Source organism: Ursus americanus, chromosome 2, assembly GCF_024610735.1.
Source record: "Ursus americanus isolate L20-20 chromosome 2, mUrsAme1.1.p, whole genome shotgun sequence".
NCBI lineage: Eukaryota > Metazoa > Chordata > Mammalia > Carnivora > Ursidae > Ursus > Ursus americanus.
The window spans coordinates 101096537-101110525 of NC_142128.1; the positions used below are offsets into that span (position 1 = coordinate 101096537).

General features: G+C 36.6%; 1 protein-coding gene across 13 annotated transcripts in view; it reads right to left on the reverse strand.

The window, feature by feature from the left end:
* CDC42BPA (CDC42 binding protein kinase alpha) overlaps positions 1-13989 on the reverse strand; it is a 310508-nt gene that overhangs the window by 166755 nt on the left and 129764 nt on the right. For all 13 annotated transcript variants that reach the window (XM_045796507.2, XM_087859422.1, XM_045796498.2 and 10 more), the window contains exon 6: positions 1364-1457. In XM_045796507.2, coding sequence (XP_045652463.1) covers positions 1364-1457 — 94 coding nt within the window. The remainder of the gene's footprint in view (positions 1-1363; positions 1458-13989) is intronic.

Here is a 13989-nt window from a genome sequence, read left to right on the forward strand (position 1 = left end):
ATTTGGAGTAAGTCTTTTATGTTATAAAGGTGTTAAAGAGCTCCTGGGGCCAAAATTCCAGTGTCCCCATGTACTGTCTCTTCTCCAGCACTGCTTGATCTCCAGTAACCTGTTCAATTTTAAGATGCACAGCATCTATTTTTGGTACCTCTTCTGTCTTATACTGCATAAGCCCAACCTTCAGGAGATAGCCACATTGGGATACTTTAGGTCCTCTCTCTGAACAACTCCCTCCTCTCCAATATTAAGCACTACAAATTAACTCAACTAACTCACCTCTGATGTCTTCCTCCTCAGCTCTGTAGGACTGCTACCCTCAGCTCTAACTCTAGGTTTCTGCATCAGGGCCTGCAAACTGTCCCCATCCTGGGAAACTGTAATGTACATCTCATGAATTCATTTCTCTCAAAGATCACAGTCTTATGCTGCTTGCTGTCCACTGCCTGAAAATAGTTGTCCCAAATATTATGTACAATTTTACATTTTTTTTATAGTGAGAGGACAATTTGGTACCAATTACTCCTTTCATCATGGCCAGAGGCAGAAGTCATATAATCTTTCTTTTTTTTTTTTTTTTAAGTTTATCTCTTTAGGATAATTTTTCACAAGTCAAATTACTGGTCCAAAATAATATGACATTTTCATGGCCTTTGGAATATATTATACTGAACAGCTCTCCAAAATAGTTTCTGCCAAGTGAAATTACATATACTTGTACCTCTGCTATACAGATAGGAAACTGAAGTACAAACAAACAAAACAAAACAAAACAGGGAATAAAATTGGGGCATATAAACTTTTAAGTTTGTATGTGGGACCTAGGGTTAGTAGAAGTAAACCAAATGGGAATGTGAAACTAAATCCACACAGAGGATGGTCTGATGAAAGCATTCATTTGTTGGATATTGTCCCTCAAAAAATCTAGACAACTAGGAAAGAAAGATAAAAAAAATAATAAAATAAAGGTGAAGAAGGGGTCACATTTTCTTCTTCCATGTGGGACTTATTTCATTCACCTCTCTAAAATTGTGAAAATATTTCAAGTACAATAATAAATAGTTCAGCTAAAGAAAAAAAACAAATGAGGTTCTCATAAAAGACACACTGTATCAATCTTAACATCATTAATATAAGCAGTTAAAAATGACATTGGCCTTTGTAAACAAATCCTATTATGAAGAAGTATCCCTAATGCCATTGTGGGAAAATGTGGAGCATAGAAAGAAAAATGGATGGATGGATGGATGGATGGATGGATGGATACTCAGATAATATAAAAAGATGGTTTCTAAAACAGATAAAGAGGACAAGTAGTAAGGGAGATATCTGTGGATAAAATGACTTGAGATTTATCTTTATTTACCGTTCCATCTTCCATCAGCTTCAGGCAAGAACCAAAATCTGCTAATCGAATATGTCCATTCATATCCATCAATATATTGTCAGGTTTGATGTCCCTGAAAAGACAGACAAATTCAATTTTTAGTTGGGAAAAATAAATATAACCATTTACTTGGTAAGATAAAAATTTGTCTGAAAATCTCAGCTTCTATTAAAAATAATACTCTGAGAACACCTAATTTGACTACTTTATGGGTTCAAATCCTGACTCTGATTCATATGAAAACTTTCTTATACACAAGCACTTTCAGTGTTCTGGAGATAAAAAGTTTTTTGGCAGTTTTTTGTCTTTGGGGTTTTTTTTTTGTTGTTGTTGTTTTTAAAGAGAGAGAGAGGGCAAGCGAGCAGGGATGGGGTATAGGGAGAGGGGAAAAAAGAATCTTAAGCAGGCTCCACACTCAGCACAGAGCCCAACACGGGGCTCAATCTCACAACCCTGAGATTATGATCTAAGTTGAAATAAGAGTCAGACACTTTGCTGACTAAGCCACCCAGGCACCCCTTTATGGGAGTTTTCATTCAGGTTAAATTGATTTAGATTAATTTAGATTTGCAGATTGCAATATGACAATGGTAGGCCTACTTTCCATATACACAGAAGAGCCACAATTATTTATATACAAAACATACTATCTAGCCATGAAACTGGAGAAACCTTGAACATAAATATAAATAAATAAATTTTCAATTGCTTTAGGTCAAAGTAATTGCAAGGAAATTTCTTCAGAAAGCTTATTTTGAAATACAACTGCTTAGTTGTAGTAATTTATGTTATATAAAACTATTTATAGCTGCTAAGTCAAATGCTTGTAAGATATCCAAATGTAATTAACAACAAATTAAATCACACCAGCTTTTGTATTTGTTTCTACATTTGAATAAGGAATAAGGGTTGCAAATCTTGACAAAATACCTAAAACGATTCCTGTAAAGACCCAGCAACATGTTTCCTAGTCACAACCTAAAGATTAATTCTGAAAAATTAAGAGATTAGACCCTTTCTAACATATTCTACATGTAGAAGAAGGGAAAAAAATCATCTATGAACATCATACATGCAAAAAGAATTCTATTACCATGTGGTTAGGGTCACTTTTTTTTTTTCCAATCTCTTTCTTTGACTTACTAATTTTATAACTCGAAGTTTATACCTCTTAATCCCATTTATCTCTTTCATCCATCCCCTGACCCACCTCCCCTCTGACAACCATCAGTATGTCCTCTGTATTTAAGAGTTTTTGTTTCTTTCTTCATTTTTTCATTAGTTTTGCTTTTATAGACCTACATATAAATGAAAATCACATTCTCTGACTTACTGCATTTAGCATAATACTCTCCAGGTACATCCATGCTATCACAAATGGCAAAATTATATTCTTTTTATGGTTAATATTCCACCTCATATATTTCATATATATATATGTATGTACACACACACATATACATACATATATATATGTATGTATGTACACACACCCTATATCTTCTTTGTCCATTCATCTATCAATGGATACTTTGGCTGCTTCTGTATCTTGGCTATTATAAATAATGCTGCAAGGGCGCCTGGGTGGCACAGCAGTTAAGCGTCTGCCTTCGGCTCAGGGTGTGATCCTGGCGTTATGGGATCGAGCCCCACATCAGGCTCCTCCGCTATGAGCCTGCTTCTTCCTCTCCCACTCCCCCTGCTTGTGTTCCCTCTCTCACTGGCTGTCTCTATCTCTGTCAAATAAATAAATAAAATCTTTTTTAAAAAAATTTAAAAAAAAAATAATGCTGCAATAAACATAAGGGTGCATATAGCGTCTCAAATTAGTGTTTTTGTTTTCTTTGGGTAAATACCCAGGAATGGAATTACTGGATCATATGGTATCTCTAGTTTTGAGGAAACTCCATGATGTTTTCCACAGTGGCTGCACCAATTTACAATCCCACCAATAGTGCACAAGGGTTTCTTTTTCTGCACACCCTCACCAACACCTGTTATTTCTTGTCTTTTTTGATCCTAGCCAACCTGACAGGTATGAGGTAACATCTCCTTGTGGTTTTGATTCCCATTTCCCTGATGATGAGTGATGTTGAGTATCTTTTCATGTACCCATTGGCTCCGCACTCAGCACAGAGCCCAACACGGGGCTCGATCTTTTGAAAAAAGTCTATTTAGTTCTTACACCCATTTTTTTTTTATTGTAGTGCTTGTTTTTCTGTTATTATGTTGTTTGAGTTCCTCATATATTTTGGATATTAGCCCCTTACTAGATATATCATTTACAAATATCTTCTCCCATTTAATAGGTGGCCTTTTCATCTTGTTGATGGCTTCCTTTGCTGTGCAAAAGCTTTTTCTTTTGATGTAGTCCCAGTAGTTTATTCTTGCTTTTGTTTCCCTTGCTTGAGGAGACACATTTAGAACAAAGCTAGAGGTATCACAATCCTAGATTTCAAGGTATACTACAAAGTTGTGGTAATCCAAACAGTATGGTACTGGCACAAAAATAGATCAGTGGAACAGAACAGGGAGCCCAGAAATAAACCCAAGCTTATATGGCCAATTAATCTATGACAAAGGAGGCAAGAATATACAGTGGGGAAAAGACAGTCTTTTCAATAAATGGCATTACGAAAACTGGACAATTACATACAAAAGAATGAAACTGGACCACCTTCTTACACCACACACAAAAATAAACTCAAAATGGATTAAAAACCTAAATGTGAGATCTGAAACCATAAAACCAAAAGAAAACACAGGCAATAATCTCTTTGACATTGACCTTGGCAACATTTCTGTATGTATGTCTCCTTAGGTAAGGGTCCTTTAATTTAACCTGAATGATACCACTTAAGGTCTCTATGCCTCCATTTTCCCATCTGCAGTAAGAGGAAACATTATTAAAGTAATTCCTGTGTGTTGAACATCATGAGTTGGCAAATTTGACCTAGAGGCCAAATCCAGCCTACTGCCCATTTTTGTAAATAAAATTGTATTGTAAATAAAGTCACATTCATTTACTTACAAAAGTATTATCTATGGCAGCTTTCCCACTACAACAGCACAGCTGAGTAGTTCTGAGTATAGACAGCATAGACTTCAAAGCCCAAAATATTTCCTATTTGACCCTTTACAGAAGAAGTTTGGTGACACCTTTTAAAGATGATAGATGACTGCTTAACAGAGACCAGCAGACAGATAGACTGAAAACAACAACTTTTATAGGAAATTGGCTTCATTACACTCCATGTTTGAATTTATCCCACTGTCAGAATGTTGTAATAAAAAAGGATTTTTCTGTTGTTTGGAAACATCAAAGAAGTATACTTTAGTGCTGGAAGGAACCTAAGAAATTACCTAAACCATTTTTAGATGAGTATAAAAAATGTATTTTATTATTTTTAAAAATATTAAGCTGTATAGTCACTACACGTACTGCTACTGGACTATTTCTCAGATTTTAAAGACTAAAGGAATTACAGAAAAGGAAAACAGTGAAAGGAGTCATAAACATCAATATTTTAGGCTATTTTAAAAATAGGAAATATTAAAACAATTAGGCAAATAAATTATATTTATAACAAATAATAAATAATGAAATGGAAAATATTTAACAGGCTAGAACTGACGTATCCCTTTGCCCTTCCATATTATCTCCTTCATCTACTCTCCACAGGTTAGCCACCACTACCCTGGCATTTACTGTATCCACACATATTTTATGTTATTAGTACATATATATAGCCATAAGACTAATTTTTCTGAATGTCTTTAAAATTTATAACACTTTGATGCCAAGGTGTGTGTAGCCTTTGAAATGTGGTTTTATTCTAAAACATGTTACCCACGTTGATACACCTTGTTCTAGTTTGTTGGTTTTAACTGCTATATGGAATACTTTCATAGACCAAATTTATCAGTTCTCCTGATTGTACAGTTTAGTTGCCAACAATTTTAGGTTGTTGTAGATTATTTTGTTATCACACAAAATTCTGAAATGAGTATTTTTACCAATGTCGCCCGGTGCTCACCTATGAACGTCTCTCCAGGCTACCTATCCAGAAGTGGAACTGCTATGATGAGAGACACGTGCGTCTTCGACTTTACAAGCAGGAGTACCGCTACAGGTAAGAATCTTTTTTTACATTATCACTAGTCATCTCACTAGTCTCTTCTATAAAATGTCAGTTAATATCCTTTGTCATTTTCTTATACTGTGTGTGTGCTGTTTGTTTTGGGGTTTTGGTTAATATTCAGGAATTGTGTTTACTCAAGCTTAGTTTACATGTGTTACAAATCTCTTCTCTCAACATGTGGGCTTGTCGTCCCACATTGTTTATAATGTCTTATTCGTTAAATTAATTAGTGTCAATGTAGTCTTTTAATTTATAATTTGTCTTTTTTGCTATTTTCAGCTTTACTGAGATATAACTGACAAAATTGTCATATATTTAGAGTATGTGACATGATGATTTGATACATACACACACACACACACACACACACACACACACACAATGAAGGGATTCTCACTATTGAGTTAATTAACACACACGTCATGTGTTCTTTTGGTTTTGGTGGTGTTTTTCAGTAAAACACTTAATTTCCACTCTTAGAAAAGTTCAGTTATACAACAGTTTTATCAACTATAGTCACATTATATTAGCTTCTCAGAACTTATTCATCTTTTTTTTTTCAGATTTATTTATTGGGGGGGGGAGAGTGTAAGGGGCAGAGGGAGAGGGAGAGATAATCTCCAAACAGACTCCCCACTGAGTGAGGAGCCCAACACATGGCTCAAACGCACAACCCTGAGATCATGACCTGAGCCGAAATAAAGAGTCAGACGCTTAACCGACTGAGCCACCCAGGTGCCCCAAGACCTTATCCATCTTATAACTGGAAGTTTGCACCCTTAGACCAACCTCTCCCTGTCTCCCCAGCCCTTGGCAACCACAATTCTACTCTCATAATTTGTGGTTTGGGTCCCAGGAAATTTCCCTTACCTTCTCCCAGAGGTCACACAGATAATGTCTTATATTTTCCCTTATAAGTTCTAAAGTTTTACTTTTCATGTCAAGTCTTTAGTCTCCCTGGAATAAATGTTTGCATGTAGTGTAAGATAAAGGCCCATCCCATTTCTTTCTGTCCCAACACCACTGATTGAATGACATCCTTTCACCACTGATTTCTACCACCACTTAGGCTGCAAATCAAATGGGTCTGTTTCAGAGCTTCCTAAAGCAGTTTCCCTCGACAGTCTTGAGGGCAAAAGGAAGCCTATTAATAATCACTAGAACAACAAGCATAATCTGGAACTGATCTAGGCAAACTGAGATACATGATTATCTTATGTATACGTCTATACCTGGACCAAAGTCACACCATCTTAATTATGAAAGCTCTGTAATGACCTCTCTACACCCACTGACTGGGTTTTTAAAACATCATGGCTCTTCTAGATGAATGCTAGGATTAACTTAATATGTTCCACAGAACACACTGAGATTTTGATGGGAATCACAATGACTTTACATATTAATCTAAAAGAACTGATGCTTTTGTAAGAAGACTCTTCCCATCCATGTATACAGTGTATCTTACTTACGAGTGTTCTTTTATGTCTTTCAATAATACTGAATGTTTTCTGCAGAGAGCTTTTATTATCTACATAGCTATTATTTATCTTTTATTAACTATGTATCTATATATTTAGTGTATATATCTATGTTTTATTATCTATAGCTTTTGGTACCTTACAGTTTTGTTGCTATTATGAATGGGATTTTCTTCAAAGAAGCATTCTCATTTTGCTTTCAATTTTAGCGGGAATGTTTCTAATGTTTTGCTGTTAAGTACAATCCTTGGTTTAGATTTTCAGTAGAAATTCAGTACCAGGTTATGAGAATTATCTTCAACTCCTAACTTGCTAAAAGTATCAGGAATGGATATTCAATTTTATTACTTTTATATGGAGATTTTATGGTTTTCCTCCTTCAATTTATTAATACAATATTATTACACTAATAGATGCTCTAATGTTGAAATTCCCTTGCATGCTGGGATGAAACCCACATGACTGTTTTTTTTTTTTAATGTACCATGAATCATGGAGTCTAAAGTTCCACTGATTGTAAAGATGCACCACTATGTCATGTGCACTAAAGGAGAGAACACACGACTATAAGATGTAGTGAAGAGAAGGGCCATATGCACCCCAATGTTCATAGCAGCATTGTCCACAATAGCTAAATTGTGCAAGGAGTCGAGATGCCCTTCAACAGATGACTGGATTAAGAAGGTCCATATATACAATGGAATATTACTCAGCCATCAGAAAGAATGATCACCCAACATTTGCAGCAACATGGACGGGACTGGAGGAGATTATGCTAAGTGAAATAAGTCAAGCAGAGAAAGACAATTATCATACGGTTTCACTCATTTATGGAACATAAGAAATAGCAGGAAGATCGGTAGGAGAAGGAAGGGAAGAATGAAGGGGGAGTAAACAGAAGGGGGAATGAACCGTGACAGCCTATGGACTCTGGAAAACAAACTGAGGGCTTCAGATGGGAGGGGGTTGGGGGACTGGGATAGACCGGTGATGGGTATTAAGGAGGGCACATATTGCATGGTGCACTGGGTGTTATACACAAATAATGAATCATGGAACACTACCTCAAAAACTAAGGATATACTGTATGGTGACTAACATAACATAATAAAAAAGTATTTAAAAAAAGAAGCCATTTATTTTAAAAAGCATCCCATTTTCAGAGACATTAAATTGAAAAATAAATCTGTCTTATTAGCATTGATAAATGTAACATCTACGCTGCTAAATTTGATTCAATTTTCCCTTTAGGACTTCTGCTTTTATATTCGTAAGTGATACTGCTCTGTATGAGCACTCTCGTACTATCCCGAAGTTCTGTTATCAACGTTTAACTATCTTCATAAAGTGAAGTAAATGGCTTTTCAAAAACACAAATTTTCTGAAACAATCTACAGAAGATTCAATTATTGCTTTCTTAAAGGTCAAAGAGAACCTCTTCATCCATAAAACCACGTGGAGTAAAACAATGTTCACAGCAGCTATACTGTAATAGCTCAAAACTGGGGGGAAAAAAACTCGGATGGCCACCAATAGGTAGGTGGATAAACTGTCATGTATTTATACGACAGAAGCTACATCAATAAAGGAAAATCTATGGTCATATACATCAAACTGAATGAATCTCAAAAATCTATATGTTGATAAAAACACATCAGACAGAAAAGAATACATGATGTATAATTCTATTTATAAGAAATTCCAGAACAGGTAAAACTAAGTTATGGGGGCAGAAACCAGAACAACTGGTAGCTGGAGAAACAGTTAACTGGGAAAGAGCACAAGGCAACTTTCAGGGTGATGAAAACATTCTACGTCTTGATCGCAATGATGGCTACACAGGTATATATCCATTGTCAAAACTCATCACAGCACATTTAGTGCTTGTGTATTTTATCATCTGTACTTCAATGTCAAAAATAAAGGGGGGAAAGGTACAAAATGCCTAAAGATACATGAGACTGAAGTCTTGTGGAAGGAGAACGTCCCATTACAGACTTGCTTTCTTTAAATGTTCTTAGGTTATTCAGATGATTTCTATTTCTTCTTGAGTGCATTACGTGGCTTATGGTTTTCAAATGGCTTTCACATTTCATCCACATTTTCAAATTTTACTGGAGTACAGTTGCTCACAGTATTGTTACTATTTTTTAAATCTACAACATACTTACAGTTCTGTTCCTAATAGGACTTCTTTAAATCTCTATATTGTCCTGATAAAAATAACACGCCTTACTTAGTACTTTCTATTTTCTGTGCAGTGTTTTCAATGACAGAGATTTTTTTTTTTAGATCAGCAAGTAAAAACAACTAATTGCTGCACACGTAAGAGATGCTCATAATGAAAAGAATAAAAATAAGACGAAAGAAAATCAGAGGGATGTGAATACCATTATTAAAAGCCTGGTGTACCTGTATTTTACCACACAATGTAAATTTCAAGGCAAAAACAAAACACCGTAATAGTGATAAAAGGGATCCCTGAATCAGGACTAGCTCGATATAACAAGTATGAATTTGTATATTCCACTTGCCTGGGGAAAGAGGAAGTGAGGGAGGATGCTCATAGGACAATATAACTCTCTCCTCTCCTCACCCTTCCTACCTAATTCAGGGTCCCAGCACCAGGGCTGCACCTGCAGGTGCCAGAAGCAAGGCGGATTCCTTTCTTTTATTAATTTAAATTCCATTAATTAACATATAATGTATTATTCGTTTCAGAGGTAGAGGTCAGTGATTGATCAGTCTTATGTAACACCCAGTGCTCATTACATCAAGTGCCCTCCTTAATGCCCATCACCCAGTTACCCCATCACCCCCATCCCTCCAGCAACCTTCAGTTTATTTCCTATGATTAAGAGTCTCCTATGGTTTGTCTCCCTCTCTGATTTTGTCTTTTTTAATTTTTCCCTCCCTTCCCCTATGATCCTCTGTTTTGTTTCTTAAATTCCACATATGAGTGAGGTCATATGGTAATTGTCTTTCTCTGACTTTTTTCGCTTAGCATAATACCCTCTAATTCCAGCAAGGATGACTCCTAAGCAAGAAACTCCACCTATGCCGTTAAGCCCTAATGTCAGGGCACCTGGGTGGCTTAGTCAGTTAAACATCTGCCCTCAGCTCAGGTCATGATCCCAGAGTCCTGAGATCGAGTCCTGTGTCAGGCTCCCTGCTTAGCAGGGAGTCTGCTTCTCCCTCTGCCCCTCCCCCTACCCGTTCTCTCCCTTCCTCTCTCTCAAATAAATAAAAATCTTAAAAACAAAACAAAAAACAAAAACAAAAACACCCTAATGTCAGAATTTTTAAGGTCCTAAATGGATGAGTCACACTTTCATCCCATCTGGCAAAACCAAGGTTGGCAGGGCATATTGATGGACTGCCTGGTGGTTGAGACAGCCCACTAATTCTGTATCTCTATAACCCTACAATGAATGGAGGCATTGAGAAGGAGGCATTTGCAAGACAAACACTGCTGTTGGCAATTTGGACCAGCACAGTGGTCAAACCGAACATCCCTTCCAAAGGTGGAAAAGTGTGGGCAAAAATAAATGATAAATAAAGAGAAGGAAGAATAATAACTAGGGTTAAAGGATGAATAAATGAGTTATGGAATGAGGGAAATCCAACAGGACACGGATGTTCTGTGAGAGGGCTCAGAGCAAAAGATGTTAATTGTCTCTTAGTTGAATGACACCAAACGCCTGAAGGGCTGAAGCCATATGTCGCCAAGACATTTCTGCTTCTGGAACCTGACACAGTCAAATGGAAGCCTGCAAACCTGGTGGCATTGTTCTGGGAGACATTTAGTCACGTGACATGATGATGGACTAGAGGTTAATGGCTCAGTGGACACTGGTAATATGTTAGTATCTTTCGGCTCTTCTTTCTCAAGTTACTGCCATGCAATATGGTGTGACACTGGCCTGGCTGGTTGAGATTCAGCCCTACTATGTAAACAGGTCCTATGATAACACTGATACTGATAATTAAATGTATTAGGAGATATGATTAAAGCTTCCTCAGGATCTAATAAAATGACCAGCCTGCAAAAGAAATAGATTTAGCTAACCATGGGCTAGTCTCTATGTTAAAGAGTTCTGCAAGAGTTTATCATAGGGCAAAAACAGATTAAAGGGAGAAACAGGTAATTAATTCGTACAAAAATATGAAAATGCATATAATGACCTTATTGGATGGGTTACTGGTTAAATGATGAATATATTCACACTATTGCTGTGTCCATAATATAAACGCTACACTAAACATAGATGCCCAAACAAATATGATCATTTGCTATAGGAGAGCCTTGGGTTAAAGTCAGGGGGTGGCCTGTATCGTGAAGAATTAATCTTACCCAATGAAAGGTCTGGCCTTTGCTTCAGCTACTGGGAGGTGATCTCTTCGCCACTGGAATATCATTCCTGATACTTGTATCTTTTGCCTGGAGACTTTGGCCACCAGACAGTCTAACAATGTAATTTACGATATAATTTATTTTGGCCATATGTTATCAATTTTGCTTCCAGAAGGGACTGGAAACTAATGGTATCTTCCCAATCTCAGGGAAAGGTCAATTGTGGAGGCAGTACACGATTGAGCCCCACCCCCTAGAAAACTCTGAAACCAAATGCTCAGGTGAGCTTACACTGTCACACACAAATGGCAGCAAAGTGAAACTGTCCCAGCTGCACAGGGAGAGGAGGACAGAAGCTCTCCTGAACTCTGCCCTAAGCGTGTCTTCTCTTGGCTGAGTTTAATCTGTATCCTCTCCACGTCATAAACTGTAAGCAGAGAAGTTTTCAGGGAATTCTGGGAGTCCTTCTTGCAAGTTATAGAAACCTCAGAAGCTCATTCTGATACTTCCAATTCAAAGTCAGAACTACAGAGTTTACAGCTGTCCTCTTCTATCTTCTATCAGTGTCTCGTCTCTTCTGCACCAACACGCCTGATTCTTAAGGACACAGGGAATAAGAGAATTGGTGTACTCCGTAATCACGCATTTGCTTTATTTCACATTTATACACAACAATCTCAAAATAACATTATTTATACCAGCACCAGAAATTTGATGACTGAAAACAGTTTGAAAAAAATGTGTATAAATTCTCCCAATTTTCACCACCTACTTTTATGATTGCACCCTACGTTCATTCCTAGAGCATACAGCCGTAAATGCTGTTTCCGCTTCCTCTTGTTTTCTGTTTCAGTTCTACAACTACTGAATGAGCAACTCCAGTCCTTAAGCTGATGTCTCCCTGGTCATTTTGGTTGTCTGTAGCTCATTCTCTGGCAGATTACTAGATTCTTCAGGAAGAATTCATGGGATCAACATTCTCCAGGCTCCTGCAAGTTGACGACGTTTGTGAGTGTTCTTTATACCTGAAAGGTGACTGCGTTCGTGTTCTCTTTCCTGGGGTTTCATAAATATTTAATGCATTTTTTTTTTCTGTCATCAACCTTTGTTGTTGAATTTTCTGATAATGAACTCATTTTCTTTCCCTTAGAAGTCACTTATTCTTTTTGTCTCCACAGGATTTTTTCCTTTTTACAAAAAAAATTTTTAAAGGTCTGTAGTTATACTAGAATTTGCTTATGCCCTATCTCTATTCATTATGTTATAGTTGTCATACATATTACATATTTGTTCACTGAGTATCTACCAAAACAAATTTCTTCAAACAGTCAAGTGTTTTAAAGAACCCCAGAGAGGGCGACCTGGCTGGCTCTGTTGGTGAAGTGTCAAACTTTTCATCTCGGGGTTGTGAGTTCAAGCCCCACAATGGGTGTAGATTGCTTAAAAATAAATAAAAAGGTATTTTTAATCTTTAAAAAAATAAAGAATTTAAGAGGAAAAAATGTGTCTTATATACACTGAGATTTTTTACCATTTATTATACTCTCTTCTTTCTTGAAGACCCATATTTCCTTCTGCTAACATTTCCTTCATTCTGAAATGTGTCATTAGCATTTCTGGTAAGGAAGGTCTTGAGCAATAAATTCTCTTGGGTTTAATGCATCTAAAAATATTCTCTTTAATTTCATTCCTGAAGGAAATTTTCATTGGAAACAAAATTCTAGGTCTCTAGAGTTCTTCCGTCCAGTGTTGTAAACATTTTGTTCAATTCTCTTTTAGCCCCTGTGGTCCTGATGAGAAATCTGAGATCTCTCAGATTGTTTTCCCCGGTATGCAAAATGTTATCTTTCCTCCAGATGTTTTCGAGACTTTTCCTGACCTTTGTAGTCCACACCTTGATTTGGAGGTGCTGAGTGGGATCGTCTTGGAATTTATGTTGTTTTGACTCGCTGTGATTGTTGATTCTCTAAATTCCTGTTTCTCCAAACTTGGGACATCTTCAGCCATTATTTTTTCTGCCCCATTCTGTCTTTCTGGGGCTCCCGGTACATGTTATATCTCTTCATCCCTTATCTGTTCATTCTTTCCATCTTTCCATGTCTAGTTTGCATAGAATAATTTTTATTTATCTATATCCAATTTCACTGACTTTCTCTTATGAGTCTCCTTTCTGACACTGAAGCCATTCAGTGAATTTTTATTTGAGATACAGTATTTTTCTATTCTGAGGTTTTCATTTGTTTTTTTTTTTTTTCTATTTCACTACTGAGATTTTCTATTATCTCATTCATCTTAAATGTGTTTTCCTTTACTTCATGAAGTATGCTTAAAATAAGTACTTTTTTAAAGTACTGATAATTCTTATAATTCAAACCTAGGTCATCTGACCTGGGTCATCTTGAGCTATCCGTCCACTTTTCTCTCTTGAGACTCAATCATAATTTCCTGACAGACTGAGTAATTTTGGATTGTACTGTGTACATTGCGATCCCATGGCACACTATAGATTCTGTCAAAAATCTCTGGAAAATGCTGGCATTTTAGTTTTACCAGGCAGTCAACCTGTTTAAGCTGAGATGTCCACTCTAGTATGCTCTATGACAAGACTGCACCTTGAAAACAACATGC